The 16,788-nt window shown below is 35.9% G+C and overlaps 3 protein-coding genes across 8 annotated transcripts; all 3 read left to right on the forward strand.

The window, feature by feature from the left end:
• The first annotated feature begins 1,068 nt into the window (after positions 1 to 1,068).
• LOC21397390 (uncharacterized membrane protein YjcL) lies at positions 1,069 to 4,326 on the forward strand. Its single transcript, XM_010107451.2, has 6 exons — positions 1,069 to 1,423; positions 1,769 to 1,998; positions 2,356 to 2,466; positions 2,612 to 2,767; positions 3,150 to 3,391; positions 3,669 to 4,326. The coding sequence occupies exons 1-6, from the start codon at positions 1,113 to 1,115 to the stop codon at positions 3,990 to 3,992; spliced, it is 1,374 nt and encodes a 457-aa protein (XP_010105753.1). The 5' UTR covers positions 1,069 to 1,112; the 3' UTR covers positions 3,993 to 4,326.
• A 623-nt stretch (positions 4,327 to 4,949) lies between these two features.
• Positions 4,950 to 8,140, forward strand: LOC21397391 (uncharacterized membrane protein YjcL). Its single transcript, XM_024171800.1, has 6 exons — positions 4,950 to 5,276; positions 5,573 to 5,799; positions 6,132 to 6,242; positions 6,340 to 6,495; positions 6,589 to 6,833; positions 7,767 to 8,140. Exons 1-6 carry the CDS (start codon positions 5,014 to 5,016, stop codon positions 8,088 to 8,090), a joined length of 1,326 nt encoding a protein of 441 aa, XP_024027568.1. The 5' UTR covers positions 4,950 to 5,013; the 3' UTR covers positions 8,091 to 8,140.
• Positions 8,141 to 11,742: 3,602 nt separating this feature from the next.
• Positions 11,743 to 16,103, forward strand: LOC21397392 (ferric reduction oxidase 4). Of its 6 annotated transcripts, none has more exons than XM_024171805.1 (8): positions 11,743 to 11,896; positions 12,038 to 12,154; positions 12,279 to 12,432; positions 12,643 to 12,877; positions 13,450 to 13,777; positions 14,748 to 14,988; positions 15,139 to 15,857; positions 15,964 to 16,103. In XM_024171805.1, exons 1-8 carry the CDS (start codon positions 11,743 to 11,745, stop codon positions 16,101 to 16,103), a joined length of 2,088 nt encoding a protein of 695 aa, XP_024027573.1. The 6 variants fall into 6 exon arrangements, with proteins under 6 accessions (XP_024027573.1, XP_024027569.1, XP_024027570.1 ...); XM_024171801.1 differs by having other exon boundaries at positions 12,038 to 12,146; positions 12,244 to 12,432; XM_024171802.1 differs by having other exon boundaries at positions 12,038 to 12,146; positions 12,247 to 12,432.
• Positions 16,104 to 16,788: the final 685 nt, after the last annotated feature.

Here is a 16,788-nt window from a genome sequence, read left to right on the forward strand (position 1 = left end):
GAGGAGAATGCTTCGTTGTCCCCATTCCTGTCCTCGGAAACCATTCTCATCCCCGCTAACGAGCAGCAGCGGGGACGGAGTCGGGAAATTATTGCTGGAGGAGCTTTCTCCATACCCAATGGTTATTATCGACAATAATTTCCACAAGTTAGAAACAAATGTTGAAATTCATACTAAATTTAGTCCAAATTCAATGTTTTCATAGAAGAATCAAATTTCAACACAATATGTATAGAAAAATAATGTTACAATTAAATATTTATATAATATTATGTAAATATGTAAAAAAATATTATATAAGAAAAAAACTCTATAATATATGTTTTTAAAAATTTATATAATATTTATTTTCTAAAAATATATTTAAGTCCCATTCATTTTATTTTACCAATTTAAATTTAAAATTTTAGTTTTGTTAAGTAAAAAGCTTTCAGAAATAATCACATCTAATTTTTTTATTACAGTAAAAAACTCTCACATAAAATCACATCTCAACTCAAATTAAAAATTCAAATTAGCGAACTAAATAAGTCTCTTAATATTAACCGTAATTCTAAATCTGTTTTTATATAATTTGTTTCAAAAAGACAATATATATTTATATATATATATATGGGTGGAGACCGGACACTGAACGGAGAGTGTTCCTTCAGTTTCTTGCTCGAGCCTGATTCGGAGTCACAAGTTGTTCCCATCCCTACCCCAAACTCCCTTAACAATGCTCCATCCTCTGAAAAAATGTCATCACTAACCCCAACTGTTTGGCAAGATTTTTATTTTTTATTTTTAAACAAAAGACCTATAATATAAAAAATTAGAAAAGAAAAGGAAAAAAAAACAAAGAAACATGTTTAATTTGTGGCGTTGAATCCATAGTTGACAAGAAAGAAATAGAACTTATTACCAAAAAAAAAAAAAGACTAGAAAGAGTTATTGCCAAAAATAGACTTCAGAGTAAATTACATGATTTGCATTTACACGTGTAAGATTCTCTTTTCTGATTCACATGCGTGTTCGCAATAAAACAAGGCAAACGCCAGCGAAGAAGTCAATTGCAAGTCTGCAACCACTGAGCCGGAGTCCGACCTGGGAACGGAGTGACACAAGCGTCAATGGAATCGAAGCTTCTCTTTCCACACTGCCATGGCCGTCATTCTCCATCGCTGGCGTTCCAATCTTCGCATCTCTCTTCCCGCCAAGATTCCATCGCCGGTTTCTTTCACAGCTCTTCAGTCACTAACAAAACTCAAATCTTTCCTTCTCTTCCTCGCATTCCTTCTTTAAGAATCGCTACAAACAAGAAAAAGAAGAACTTGGTTCATGGTTTAGCAGTCAGATCACAGTTTACTACCCCTATCATTGCTCCGCAGGATCAATGGGGTAATTGGACCACTCTCTTCGCAATTGGCGCTTTCGGTCTTTGGTAATTACTTCGCACGATTTAGTTCTGTTACTTTTCCTGGATTTTCTCAGCAAACAAACGGGGAGAATTCATACAATCTTATGTTGGCCTGTGGATTTAGCGCCACATATATGCAATTTCCAATCCCAAAAGAAAAATCTTTCTTTGTAGGAAAACATTTATCCCTTCATTTTTCATTCTTAATATGTAATTTCCGTTTCAAATGACTAAAAATCTCATGTCAAGAAAATGAAAGCATCATAAAGGCTCAATTCCGTGGATAATGAATGAATCTTTGGGTCTTTCTTTTGGTTTATTGGTATTCTGTATATTGTAGTTATGCCCCTTTCTTCTGTGGGATTGAAGGTCGGAGAAGAAGACCAAGGTTGGGGGTGCACTGAGTGGAGCATTGGTGAGCACTTTGGTAGGATTGGCAGCTAGTAATTTAGGGCTTATTTCATCTGAAGCTCCTGCATTTTCGATTGTCTTGGAGTATCTGCTCCCAGTGGCTGTTCCACTCTTGTTGTACAGAGCCGATGTGCGTCGCGTGATCAAATCAACCGGGGCCCTTCTCTTGGCTTTCTTACTGGGGTCAGGTAAACAACAACATCTAACTTTTTTACTACAGTAAAAAACTTTCACATAAAGTTACCTCTTAACTCGAATTAAAAATTCAAATCAGCGAACTAAACAGGCTCTTTATGTTTGGTTGATTATGCAAATGAGCAAGAAAATGGCCTGAGGGCCATGCTTTTTGTGCTTGGAAAGTAGCAAAAATGCCATAGCATAATCGTTTTTGATAGCCACAATCATGAAATCGCTTTCTATGTGGTAATGAAATGAAATGGATAGTAGAGCATGCATTTGTTAGTAATTATGATCAAACAGGAAATTTATATGGGATTTTAGTTTTGTTTTTGGAGTCTTTTAATATCCGATTTTTCTTTTGACAGTTGCCACTACAGTTGGTACAGTGTTGGCATATCTGATAGTGCCAATGGGATCACTCGGTCAAGATAGTTGGAAAATAGCAGCTGCGCTTATGGGAAGACATATTGGTGGAGGTAATTTGCTTTTATCATCTATGATGCACATTTTGCCTGTTTGTTTAGTTTCTTTTAAGCTTAATTTACTTGCGATGTATTTTCTTTATACTCCTTTTCTTTTCCCAAGATTTTTACTCGTTTTTCTTTATTGATGCATTTGTAGCTGTGAATTATGTTGCCATATCCAACGCTCTCGGTGTTCGGCCATCAGTTTTAACTGCTGGACTAGCTGCAGACAATGTCATTTGTGCAGTATATTTCACCACATTGTTTGCACTAGCTTCTAAAGTACCTCCTGAAGCTTTAACATCAAGTGATGGTGAGTCCGCTTCTATTTATTGTTAAACGCCTTCTTCTTTGTTTATTTATTTATTTTTTTCCTTTTCCCTCCTTTTACGGAGTGAGGAACCTTTTTTGGTAGTCATGTTAGCTCCCTTGTTCCCAGTAGATGCATTTATGATGTATGAAATCTTTTCCACCTTAGTTTTACCTTCTTTTGGAGAATTGACACTACCCTTTGGATTGTGATGGCATTTCAATTTTGAACAAGAGCTTCAACATTTTCCATAACTTCGCCTATTTTTTATGCCGCTAGCGTATAGAAAGGCATTATGTTGTATGTCCTATAACGATGAGGTCAAAACACAAAAGATGAATGCTACCACAATGCTAGCCCCTAATTGAAGCTCAAACTCTGGCAGGTGTTGCAGTGGACACAAAGTCTGAGCCTGGTGGCAACCTTCCCACTTTACAAACTGCTATAGCCCTTGCTGTGTCATTGGCTATCTGCAAGCTTGGCTCGTATCTCACAAAATATTTTGGAATTCAAGGAGGTAGCCTGCCTGCTGTAACGGCCATCGTTGTTATTCTATCGACTGCATTTCCAAAACAATTTGCATATCTTGCGCCATCTGGTGAGGCTATGGCTATGATTCTGATGCAGGTGAATCTTCTCTCTTATCCCTTTACTTTACTTCCTTATCCTGCTTTATTGTAGGTAAGGTTTTGCAAATTTGTGTCCATATACAAAGTTCAGTAAGTTTTAAACATTACTGGAACGTGGTTTCGCTTGATTATATCCTTTCATGAGAAGTTATGCATTTATCCTTACATGCATCCACCTATCAGAAAGAACTTGTCTTGGAAGCTCTATGCTTTTGACGTCATTAGAAATTCGGGCTTAGTTGAAGTAACATGTTTTAAGTGACTTGCTTTTGCAGTTGTTTTTCACGGTGGTAGGAGCAAGTGGAAACATCTGGAGTGTTATCTATACAGCACCTAGCATTTTCTTGTTTTCCTTTGTCCAGATTGCCGTTCATCTCGTGATTATCCTCGGATTGGGCAAGCTATTTCGCTTCGACTTAAAGTTGTTGCTTATAGCATCAAATGCGAATGTTGGGGGTCCTACAACCGCTTGTGGGATGGCCACAGCAAAAGAGTGGCATTCCATGATTATTCCCGGTATTCTTGCTGGCATTTTCGGCATTGCCATTGCAACTTTTCTTGGCATTGGATTTGGGCTGGCGGTACTGAAATACTTGTAGGGAAGTTTTCCACGTTTAATCCGCATAAATGAGCTAATCTTTAACGTATGTTGACTCCATTTCTTTGTACTCAAAGAAACAACACATTGTGGGGGAAGGAAATAGAGTAATTTGAAAGGAAACCACAGTGTACTTCCTGCTTGACAAAAACAGTTTTATAGACCAATGAAGACCTAAAATAATGTGGGCTGCCTCAGGTGAACCAGATTGTAACATTTTTTGTAAGTTTATTGATCTCATTGAGCTCTTAATAATATGTATAAACTTCTATGTGAGAGAAAACACTGTAACATTTTTTGTAAGTTTATTGAAGAAGTTCTATTTGTTTAGTAAATTATCCTATCCTTTTGTTTTTTCCCCATTACTAATTTATGTGTTATAAATCTACAGCGTGTTGATAATCATATGCATTTAGTTCAAGTCTCAGATAGATTTGTTGGGAATCGCTCTTTCTTTACTGGAAAAATCTAGCAATGCCTTTTCTTGATGCATCAAACAATAGGATTGGTTAATCCTTGATTATAAATTAAGACTAAGAGAAGCGCTTTCTATATATGAAGAACTGCACCAGTTTATCGTGTAATGTTTCTACCTTAAATAAATAATAATAAATGAAGAATAGCGTTTTCCCCTTGGTTGCTATTTAGCAACAGGAATCAAAACTATTATGATAACAGTATTGTTTTGGCAAAAACAATTTCGAGACATGAACAAGTAGTTGATCCGTCAACCTTTTCAATAACTTACTTGCTAGCTAGTCGGCAGGTAAAGCTACTTATGGTTGTTTTTTATGCGTCACAAGTTCATTACTCTTGTTTTTTCTGCTGTTCTAAGTAACTTTATCATAGAGAGAGAGAGAGAGAGAGAGAGAGAGAGAACATGATTGAGGTTTTGACCATCGCGTGTGAACCGCACGTGCTCAGCTTTCCAACACTCCCGTACAAATAAGAGCTAAGAAGTACGAACCAAGAACAAGAAGTGGAACGGCATTTGAGAAGAGAAGGAACAAGCCCAACAATCAATGGCTTCTTTCAGATTACTGTTACTCCCCACGACCCTCTCCCCTCTGACTCTGTCACCACCAATCCCCTCTCTACACGTGTCACGTCTCCGTTGTCGCCTTGCTCACCTCTCTTCTCCTCACCGCCGGGTGTCAAGTTCAAGACCAAAGCCGAAGCCGAAGCGTAATTTGGTCAGCTCACAGCTCAGGTATCCTATCATTGCTCCGGACGACCATTGGGGCACGTGGACCGCTCTGTTCTCCGCCGGTGCTTTTGGCCTCTGGTATCACCCCACTTTCCACTTCCTCAGTCCACTTAATACACATACACATACACACACATATATATATTATTTTTGTGTATAATTGAAAATAGAAAGGTTAATTAGATCAGGTAGGAGTTTCCTGCAATTTTATTTCTTTAGTCATGTACTGGCTGGTTTGTAGAAAGGACAGGAGACAACAAAATATGCTGTTTTTCTGGAGGTTGTTCTGTCGACAGACAACATTGGACTAAAGCCACTAAACACAATGGCTTTCGTTTTTTTTTTCTTTTTTTTTTTTTAATAAATGGAATAAGGTCTGAGAAGACCAAGATTGGGAGCATGGTGAGTGCTGCACTTGTGAGCACATTGGTTGGACTGGCAGCGAGTAATGCAGGCGTAATTCCTTACGAAGCGCCGGCATATTCCATTGTCTTGGAGTTCCTTCTGCCCTTAACTATTCCGTTGCTATTGTTCAGAGCCGACTTGCGTAACGTCCTTCGCTCAACTGGCACACTTCTCTTAGCCTTTTTGCTTGCATCAGGTAATTAATTCTTTGCGAATGAAGACTACGCTTTTTTAATTTCGATTTTTGTTCCGCAGTTTTAGTCTTTGAAATGCCTCTAGAACACGATCGATCATACTTGATTCCGAAGCAAAACACTAAGAGTTTTTCTTAAGAGACAAGTTAGTGAAATTGTACTCTTTGCATAAGAAACAAAAAGGTCAGACAAAGCAATAAGCAGCATAAGAAAAGATTTTTCCCTTTGCATTTTTATGGAGCCCTTTTTCAGACAAGCAATATTCTGGTTTTGCCGAATTCCGCTTAAATCTGGTTGTGATTCGAAGTTTTGTTAACTGTGCTGTGTATCGCAGTTGCAACTACAATTGGAACTTTAGTGGCGTTTCTCTTGGTCCCTATGCGTTCACTTGGTGCAGATAACTGGAAAATAGCTGCTGCCCTCATGGGAAGTTATATCGGTGGATGTGAGTATCAAGATCTATTGTTTGCATCTCACTTTTTTATATGGAGATTACACAATATCTAGTTTGATTATATTTTTTCTTTGGTTCATTGTTGTAGCTGTTAATTACGTTGCAATTTCAGAGGCCCTTGGTGTCTCTCCATCGGTTTTGGCAGCAGGAGTAGCAGCGGATAATGTTATTTCTGCAATATATTTCATAGTTTTATTCGCAATTGCCTCTAAAATACCTGCGGAAGATTCAACAAGAACTAACGGTATGTGTTCTATAGCCATCTTTCAATTTGCCTTTAACGTTTGCTCGTCTGTCTTTTGATGTCTTTCGCAATACTTGAAAACCCAATTGGCAGATGCTGCCATGGAAACGGAATTTGACTATGGTGGTGGTAAGCTTTCGGTGTTACAGATCGGTACAGCTGTTGCTACATCTTTTGTGATATGTAAAGCTGGTACATATCTCACAAACTTGAGTGGAATTCAAGGAGGCAGCCTTCCAGCAATAACTGCTATTGTTGTCGTTTTAGCCACACTTCTCCCGAGACATTTCGGTCGCCTTGCACCCGCTGGCGATGCGATTGCTCTCGTTCTGTTGCAGGTAAGCAGAAATATCTGGATTTTACTACCATTTCACCATATGGAAGCCGATTATCCTAGAAAAGGGTTCTGTTGCTTACAATTTAAAGGTATGACAGAGGGTAATCTTCTATTTTTAAAAGAAAGAAATGAAGATAAGCTGTAAAGCAGTACAAGTATCATAGAGGTACTGGTTTAGTACAACTTCCCAGTACAGCATGTTGTTGCAATTGGCTGGAATAATTTCTCAAGTCAACTTCTATCTACTATGCCCACCCCATCTCCCCACCCCAAAAAAAGGAAAAATTTTTTTTTTCTTAAGTCAACTGATGATCTTTTAATCATTTAAAACAGAAGGTCTAAATTGCCAATGCATTTCGCTTCCTTATATTTAAATAGACTTATTAGTTAACAATATCCCTCTAGATTAGCTCATGAAGTTTTGGACAAAACTTCTGATAAGTGATAATTAAAAAAGGTAGTTTTTTGGTGATTATATTGGATAGAGTGATGTGAATTATTCTAAACTTTAAGGGCTCATGTACTTCGCAGGGAAGAGAAAGGGAAAAAGAGTAGTTCCTTTTCCTACCCAAACATGTGTTTACTTACAAACTGAGCAATGACTATTTTGTAGTCCCCACACAGTATAGGGAATGAGGAAAAAGAATAATAATCTTATAATTACTTATATACTCTTAATAAATTCCCATATTATAAGCCAATGATTATTTCTGTGTAAAAGAATATTTTAGTAATTACATTGATAAGATTACTATACTCAAAGTTCAGTAGATACTAGAAAGGAAATTAGACCGTTTTCCATTACACTATCTAATAGTCAAGGAATCAATGATCCTCACTTTATTACTTTACCTTTCTTTTCAGTCGCAGTATCTTTCTCGTTACATTCTTTTATAGTGTGCGGTAAATGCTCCCTAAATGACGATTGCAACAGGTATTTTTTGCTGCTATTGGTGCAAGTGGGAGCATATGGAATGTGATTAGCACTGCACATGGTGTTTTCGTGTTTGCTCTAGTTCAAGTAACCATCCATCTTGCTTTAGTTCTTGGTTTGGGAAAGCTGTTTCGGTTGGACTTAAAGTTGTTGCTTTTGGCATCAAATGCCAATATTGGAGGCCCGACAACAGCATGTGGAATGGCCACTGCCAAAGGATGGGGGTCCTTGGTTGTCCCTGCAATCCTCGCAGGCATTTTTGGGGTTACCATTGCAACTTTTCTTGGCATCGGTTTCGGAATAACGGTTCTCAAACACTTGTAGAAATTGCAATTTCCATATCTTGTAACTCTTATCTTTCTGTAAAAAATTGTTTGAAGCCATGATCCAATTTTGTGCTTTCTCAAAAGACTTGATTCCATATTCTGATTTTTCTTTTATTGTCTGAACGTTTTCTATTGATGGCTGAGTTTACCTTATCAGCTGGTTAGCCAGTTGAGGCAAGAAGATTATGCAAATTAGGGGAAGATTTAGTATATTCCACGACATATTACTTTACTAACATCCATAATGTCAAAATTGATTCTGTACTACATGTACTAGAAACCTATTTAGCCTTTGGTCAACTGTACTTGCATTACCCTAAAACTATATTATCAAATGTTAATCATACATGCAAGTGATGCAAATATTATAGTATCCTTGCGTGAGCTTTTATGGTCATACGGATTTGCTCGCTATAATCATGACTAAATAATTGGAGATTAGAAGGGAAAAAAAAGGAAAAAAATGAAAGAAAGAAATTGGCGGCTAACGATGCGTCACATGACGTCATGAGCGTTGCTTCAACTTTAAAGTAAGAGTAATATTCAGAGACCTAACTTTTTAATACTAAATGACGTAACAATGAATTGTTATCTTTTCCATAGTGACAAATTTTTTAGATGTTAATTGACATAAAAATTTTATAAATACTCATCAATAAAAAAGTTGGGATTGTGAGCATTATTCTTAAAGCAATGATGAAAATTTGATCTTCCATTTATAAATTTGCACTGCCCCTATAATTATAGCATCCTGATATCATAACAATCTCATGCATTTTAACAATGATTATCGATTTATTTGTCAGAATAACATCATCGTTGGAATCCGATGGTTTCCGGATTTAGAGGATTTGTTTCCTCATTGAAACATTATTTTTAAGTTGGTATGCACCAACTTGAGAGGGTGTTCGATTTGTTAATTATTCTGATTGAATTTTAATTATTTGATGATTTGCACATTAGTTGTCAATTAGGTGTCATTAGTTTGATTGAAGGAAGTTTAGGAAAATTAGCCTAATTACGGGAAATTATCATTAATTTATACCTTATATTTTGAAAATAGTCCCTATTTATATCCGTGTGCAAAAATTATCAGAGAAGAAAAACAAACGAATAAAATATCTAATCCATGGACGTAGACGAATTGTCTAACCACCTAAAATCCCTTCTTTTTTTTTTTCTTATTTTCTAGAGTAATGTTCCTGTTGTTGTATTGCATATGACAATTGCATTGGAAATAATGAAAAAGCCATGCGTGTGCCGTTCTAAATACCTTCCGCTGTCTCATTATTCCTCTGGCAATATTTTACATATAATTTGGCTTGCAAAATGACCCCTATACATGTGAATTCATAGAAACTTGACATGAATAAATGATTCTTTCACCACAATCCATGGATTAATTTTTTGTTGGCTACATTTTGATTTGGTTCATGATGCCACTGCCAACCTATACCTTTTATCGTCATTGGTTGTCTGACATTCAACTAAAAAATGGTTCGACCTATTTTGGGCAACAAGGTTCACTATTTGATAGAACATGATTTTGTTTGGTCAATAGTATGTATCTTTATGACTAGTATTATAGAGTTTAAGCATTTTTGTGTTACTTTTTTGCTTGACAGGTACAAACATTCTTGTTTATACATTTACTGTCCTTTTCGTAAGAACTTTGAGTTGTATATATCTTCGTATAAGGGAGAAAATTACTGAAAATAACATAGAAAGATATCGGGATTTAAACATGTCTCTATTAATGAAAAAATACTTGAGGACACCAGTGATATTCAACACCACAATTAATAAAAGATGACTCTATCTGTTGGGTCCGTAATATGGAACACATATTTTATTAATATGTGGTGTTGAACACCGCTTATACCCTTAGAATTATTTCTTTTTATATGGCACAGAGAAAAACATTGAATTGAAGATGAAAATGACTCCAGTTATTTTTGTCATAGGATCACGGAAAATGTAAATTTGGCATCATGGATGCGACTTGTATTCGTCAAAGGTCCTCTTGGAATTGTTTCGTAAATGGAACTATATCCTTTTTACTTGCATTTAATGTTTTTCAATATCAAACAACAGGCAGAACAAATGTTTCCCTGGCAACCGAAAAGAAAGAGAGACTATTTGAAGTATTCCAATTCATTGAATTTGGCAGGTCAGGAGCAGGGTTAAGAAGCTCAGCAATATTGCTAGGCCAAGTTGGTAATATTTTTCTAGCCTTTCTCTTCTTTACCGTGACAAGAGGATCTTAAAGTTTGCAGGTCATTGGCCACACTTCAGAATTAAGCATTCATTTTCCAATCCAGGACAAACCAAATTTCAGAAGTTAAAGAATTAGAATTCTGCAAGCAAAAAAAAAAATCTGCGTTATTTGGCAACTTAAAGCTCCATTTGTTAATTTCGAAAGCTGTAAACACAAATTAGTTATGGTGGAGTGCAGATGTTGAAATGGGACAAGAATTGGCATAGCAAATGTGGCTGGAGAAGTGACATTGATCTCTGGAGGGAACAAGCTGAGGCAAGAAGATTATGTGAATTAAGAAAAGATTTATATGTTTGTTTCATAAATTTGAATCATTGGTTTGAGAGAAAATAATGTAGTAAAAATGTTTGAACTGTGATTAAAACTGTGAATCAAACATCCTGTTAGTATGTTCCAAGATTTATTAGTGTACTAACATAACAGTGTTTGATCTGTACTACATGTACTAAATACCTATTTAACCTTTGGTCAACTGTACTGCATTACCCAAAACAATATTGTCAATCATACATGCAACTGGTATAGTATCCTTGCGTGAGCTTTTATGGTCATACAGATCTGAAAGCTATAATCATGACTAAATAATTGGAGATTACGAGGCAATAGAAAAAAAAAAATTGGAGATCACAAGGGAAAAATATAAAAAAGAGAAAAAAAAAAAAAGAGAAATCGGTGGCAACAATGCGTCACATGACGAACCCTAACATTGTTTCAACTCCAAAGCAATTAATAGTTATGTTTAAGCATCCCACCCTTTTTGTACTAACTGCCGTGATAATGAACTGTTATATTTTCCTTATAATGCATTTTTTTTTACATTAATCGACGTGATTATTTGAAAAATACTTACTAATAAAAAAATAACAACTCATATTCTATCTTAGATGGTATTAAAAAGTTGAGATTGTGAAACAATATTCTCAAGGCAATTCATTGAATATTCAATCCTGGATTATCACTTTGCACTGCCCTAAAAATTATAGCATCCTGATCTCAGTACATTCCTTTTTTTTCTTTTTAACTCTGATTATCGATTATTTGTCAGAATAACATCATCAAATGTCAGTGTCATACTCATATTTGAAGCCGGAAAAGAGGAATATTACAAATTCCATTAGCGTGATGAAACCGACTCTTCTATATATAAGACGTAATACATGTCTCATTCTTTATATTTTGACTTTTTTATTATTGGCTATGACAGATTAAAGATTTGCAATTTGCCAAAAATACAGTTCTAGTGTATTTAAGCATGAATCACGCTCTTCCTCTCTATGACAATTAACAGATGACGTATAACGCAAGAATCTTATATATGTATAGAGATTGGTCATAGTCTTTCAGAACCGCAATACATTAAACGAGGAACAATATGGGAAACTACAGAGTCCTCATGAAGATGATTTTTCTTGTGGTGTTTGTTGGGTGGCTACTGGTTTGGACATTGTTGCCAACAGAAAATTACAAAAATAAGTGGTCTCCAAAATTAAAAAGCAAGCTCAACTCAACGTACTTCAGAGAACAAGGTTAATTTGCGCTTAGTCTGCAGTTAAATTAATATGATCATTTCTTCTTCTGTTAATATTGTTTCAGATATCATGTTACTCACACAATATTTTATATCTATATATATATATATATATATGTATATCCTTGGTCTTTTGTAGGGACAAATCTTGTCCTTTTTTCATTCCCCATTATGTTCATAGCAGCTTTGAGCTGTGTTTATCTCCATATTCAGATCAAGAAGTCAAGCAAGTCATCGAAGTCCAAAAGGTTACTAGCTTTTCCTCAACTTTCTTATAATGTAAATACCATTATCACATTAACTGAAATAATAAGTTAGATTCTGAAACGTTATAAATGTTTGCAGCAGTAATGTTATCACAAGTGGTTTGGCCTCTTGGAGACGTCCAGTGTTTGTAAAAGCACCTTTGGGGATTGTTAGCGCAGTGGAGCTTTGTTTTGTGGTCATGTTTGTTGTTCTCTTAATATGGTCTCTTGCAAATTACTTGTATGTCAGCTTTGGCCATCTCCACATGCATGGAAAGAGCGTGAAAATGTAGGTTTTCTTTCTCTTTTTCTTTTTTTTTCATTTCCCAAAAAAAAAAAAAAAAAAAAAACAAAGTAAAAAATTGGTACAACTAAGAACAAGAGCGATCATCAAACCTTTTTAAAGCCAGCGATATTTATGACACATGGATTTATGTCTAATATTAATTAATATTATTATTAAGAGTCTTTCGAAAATGGAATTGTTTATATGTGGTAGATGGCAAACAAAGTTCCGGAGTGTGGCACTGAGACTCGGGTATATTGGAAACACATGTTGGGCATTTCTATTCTTTCCAGTAACAAGAGGGTCTTCAATTTTGCCTCTTGTTGGCCTCACATCGGAGTCCAGCATAAAGTATCACATCTGGCTTGGCCATCTCTCCATGATCCTGTTTGTTGCTCATACCGTCGGTTTCATCATTTACTGGGCCATGACTGACCAAATGGCTGAGGTATATATCTAGTAATTATCACTAACTTGGCATTAATTATTAGTCAGCTTCTATACCAATTATTCTGATAATTTTCTTATGGCTATGGTTTGTGTGAAACATATAAGTGGTATATAGATCAAGATAGATACGTGTATAAATCTTGTTAGCTTTATTCTTTTTTTCTTTTTTCCCCTCTTCCCTCTTGCTTGATACACACACACACACACACACACATATATATATATATATGAAGATTCTTCATGTCCTTTCATGTTATTTCTAAAGGTAGAGTGAATGGTCCAACATATATATATATATATATATGTATACGCATGTTATTTCTAATGATATATAGTCACGATTAGTGCCACTTTTCATGGATCAGCGTCCTATATCTAGGGCTGATACTAAACAACAATGCTATAAAAGAAAAAGATATTGACAACTCTTATGCATAAAAGTAAAAAAGACGAGGGAAATCCTACTCAATCGTATGATTTGTATTGTATTCATGCAATTCCTTATTTACAGAAAATTAATATATGTGTTTGTGTGTTTATTATAATGAAATTAATGCACGGTGCATGCAGATGCTAGAATGGAGCAGCACTTACGTGTCAAACGTAGCGGGGGAGATTGCGATAGTAATAGCAATAGTGATGTGGGTAACGAGCATTCGCAGAGTAAGAAAAAAGATGTTTGAGTTGTTCTTCTACACGCACTACCTCTACACAGTCTATATCCTCTTCTACGTACTCCATGTTGGAGTTGCCTACTTCTGCATGATTCTTCCTGGGATCTTCCTCTTCCTCGTCGATCGCTTCTTGAGATTCTTGCAATCCCGCCACCATGCAAGACTGCTCTCCGCTCGCCTTTTACCTTGCGGCGCTTTTGAACTCAACTTCTCCAAGAGCCACGGTAATTAGGCCGCCTTTATCGATCATCCTATCATCACCAACTGATTGATTTTTTTTTTTTGAAACTGTCAGATTAAAATATGCATGAATGCCAGGGTTGACATGACAGATTATAATAGTTACAACGGGTGTCCATATTTACATTACCATACGACCTTTATAATCGTTCAAGATACAGTGGAAGAACCAGATCAAAAGATGATTATCCTATGCACTAATACACTATAATATAAGTCATATATACAAATATTAGAAAAATATAACATTTATTAAAATTTGAGAACTTAATATACTTGGAGCTTCTAGTAGAGGCTTCTGGCCCGATTGGTATATGGGTTCAAATTAGGATCGTTAATTATAACTTTTAAAATTTAACTTTTTTTACGAGAGACAAACACTGTAGCAGAAATAGAATTGTGAATTTGCACTGTAGCATGACCCATATACTAAACATCACTAATGTTAAGAGAAGAGGAGAGTAGGAAATAAAGGATATTCAAAGAGGTTGATTTTCATGCAGAGAATGTACGTTTGGAAGCTCTTGCATGGAAAATGTATATAGTGTCCCTCTTATATTTTTGAGATCTATTAATAAAACTTCAAAATGCACTGTGTCACCTACTATAGACGAATAACATCATTATGACCGGTATCTACAATTTTGACAAATCCCACAATCATAATGGTCTTTTGATATTTTCGAGATTCTTTTTCGTTGAATTTCACTGTTACGTAGGATGAATCCTACTACCATATGAGCCTTCAGCTTTTTATTAAGAATATTTCCTTTGAGAGCATTACTTTTATAGGTATTGTTTTTGGATCCGTCTCATTATCATCTGGATCTTCACATGGATTCTAACAGAATTTCTATTATCAGCAGGATCTTCACATGTATATATACATAATACATGTACGTAAATGTATATACAATAATTTCTCTCTTTAACTAACATGCAATTTTGTTACAGGGTTGCAGTATAATCCAACAAGCATTATGTTTATAAACGTGCCCATAATTTCCAAGTTGCAATGGCACCCTTTTACAGTGACTTCAAACTGCAATTCAGAGCCACATAAGCTGAGTGTCGTCATCAAGAGTGTTGGAAGCTGGTCTCAAAAGCTCTACAAACAACTTTCTTCTTCTTCACTTGATCACTTGGAAGTTTCCGTTGAAGGACCATATGGGCCATCTTCATTTTCCTTTCTAAGGTCCATTTTGCACAAATTGAAAATGCCATACTGTAATAGTAATATTATATTATATTTTAAATGTTGATGAGCTTCATTGTATTGGTTATTTTTATTATTAATAAACATTTTCTTGTGAACTCTTTTTTTTTTTTTTTTCCTCTCATGCAGGCACGAGGCTCTAATAATGGTTGGTGGTGGGAGTGGCGTTACTCCTTTTATTTCCATAATTCGTGAGATTCTCTTCCAAAGCACAAAACCCAATATCCATATTCCTCGGATTACTCTCATTTGTGCCTTCAAGAACTCATCTGATCTCAGCATGTTAGACCTCTTGCTTCCGATATCAGGCGCAAACTCTGATCGGATTTCCCAAATACAGCTCCAAATAGAAGCCTACGTAACCCAAGAGAATGAGCAGCCCAAATCAGAAGCCCATAAGCCCCTACAGACCATTTGGTTCAAGCCCAGCCCACTAGACAAGCCCATTTCCGCAACTCTAGGCCCAAACAACTGGCTGTGGCTTGGTGCAATTATAGCATCCTCGTTTGTCCTTTTCCTATTAGTTTTGGGCCTAGTCACTCGTTACTACATTTACCCTTATGACCAGAAGGATGGTCAATTTTACCATTACTCTTACAGAGTTCTTTGGGACCTGTTTTTGGTCTGCTCTTGCATTTGCCTAGTCTCTAGTGTAGCTTTTGTTTTGTGCAAGAGAAGCAATGCAATGGAAGATAAGCAAATCCAGAACGTGGAAATGTCGAAGCCAACGACGTCTCCGGCGGCACGGTCTTACGTGGCAGCCGAGAATAAGGAGCTTGAAAGCCTTCCTAATCAGTCACTGATTGAAGCTATAAAAGTTCATTTTGGTGCTAGGCCAGATCTCAAGAGTAAGTTCCTCATAACAAACATTTCCACGTAAACTAGTTTATTGTAACCGGTGTATTGAATATTGATAAATCATTTTTGTGTGCAATGTTGGACATTATCCTGCAGAAATTCTGTTTGATTCCAAAGCATCTGATGTTGGAGTTTTGGTATGTGGCCCGAGGAAGATGCGACATGAGGTTGCGAAAATTTGCGCATCCGGATTGGCGGATAATCTGCACTTTGAGTCCATTAGTTTTAACTGGTGATTTCTGATACAATAGGATTTGTATCAGTATGAGACTCATGTTATCTCAATGTTTGTTGCGATGATACATATATTGTATATCAACGGTTCATTACTAGTGATGAAATAACGGTGTATCTATGATAATTGTTCGTGTTGTATAATTAGTCTGAAGTGTTGTTTGTCGATTTTCTTTGCAAGTTGCCTTTAGATAAATTACTGTTCGAATAATGGGAAATGTCATTCTCATTGTGTATATTGTTTGTTTTTTTTTTTTTTTTTTTGTCATATTTGATGAAAAATATAATGTCAATTATTGGATTGTGTTTATAGATGCAACATTTCCTTTATTGGCAAGACATGTCTTGCAATCCTTGTTAGTAGCCCATCTTGCTCTCTTACTTCCCGACTCACACGAGTCAAGATGTTTAACATTTTTGTTAGTTAAAAACTGAAACTAAGTTGGGAACCGACCGGAACATATGAATTGACATGTGAGAACAAGTTGAATGAGGCAAAGGAACATTCTTTTCATATTAGGATAACTGCAATTAATTAGCACTTGATTTTCCTAAGCAAACTTTTAAGTGACAATGAAGCGTATATCAGCACATGAACAAATCCAAATCAATCAAATCCTTGCCAGCATTCAAACTACCTAAGAATTAATTCCTTTTATTGAGCAAAGAGTTAGAATGCAAATTTAT

Source organism: Morus notabilis, unplaced genomic scaffold, assembly GCF_000414095.1.
Source record: "Morus notabilis unplaced genomic scaffold, ASM41409v2 Scaffold1094, whole genome shotgun sequence".
Taxonomy (NCBI): domain Eukaryota; kingdom Viridiplantae; phylum Streptophyta; class Magnoliopsida; order Rosales; family Moraceae; genus Morus; species Morus notabilis.

Bases quoted from the DNA above. Each gene is read 5' to 3' on its own strand.
- LOC21397390 (XM_010107451.2), top strand. From the start codon at position 1,113: ATGGAATCGAAGCTTCTCTTTCCACACTGCCATGGCCGTCATTCTCCA. The intron at 2,467-2,611 runs GTAATTTGCTTT...ATGCATTTGTAG, and splicing joins GGGAAGACATATTGGTGGAG to CTGTGAATTATGTTGCCATA. The intron at 2,768-3,149 runs GTGAGTCCGCTT...AAACTCTGGCAG, and splicing joins AGCTTTAACATCAAGTGATG to GTGTTGCAGTGGACACAAAG.
- LOC21397391 (XM_024171800.1), top strand. From the start codon at position 5,014: ATGGCTTCTTTCAGATTACTGTTACTCCCCACGACCCTCTCCCCTCTG. The intron at 5,800-6,131 runs GTAATTAATTCT...TGTGTATCGCAG, and splicing joins AGCCTTTTTGCTTGCATCAG to TTGCAACTACAATTGGAACT. The intron at 6,496-6,588 runs GTATGTGTTCTA...CCCAATTGGCAG, and splicing joins AGATTCAACAAGAACTAACG to ATGCTGCCATGGAAACGGAA.
- LOC21397392 (XM_024171801.1), top strand. From the start codon at position 11,743: ATGGGAAACTACAGAGTCCTCATGAAGATGATTTTTCTTGTGGTGTTT. The intron at 14,989-15,138 runs GTCCATTTTGCA...CCTCTCATGCAG, and splicing joins TCTTCATTTTCCTTTCTAAG to GCACGAGGCTCTAATAATGG. The intron at 15,858-15,963 runs GTAAGTTCCTCA...ATTATCCTGCAG, and splicing joins TGCTAGGCCAGATCTCAAGA to AAATTCTGTTTGATTCCAAA.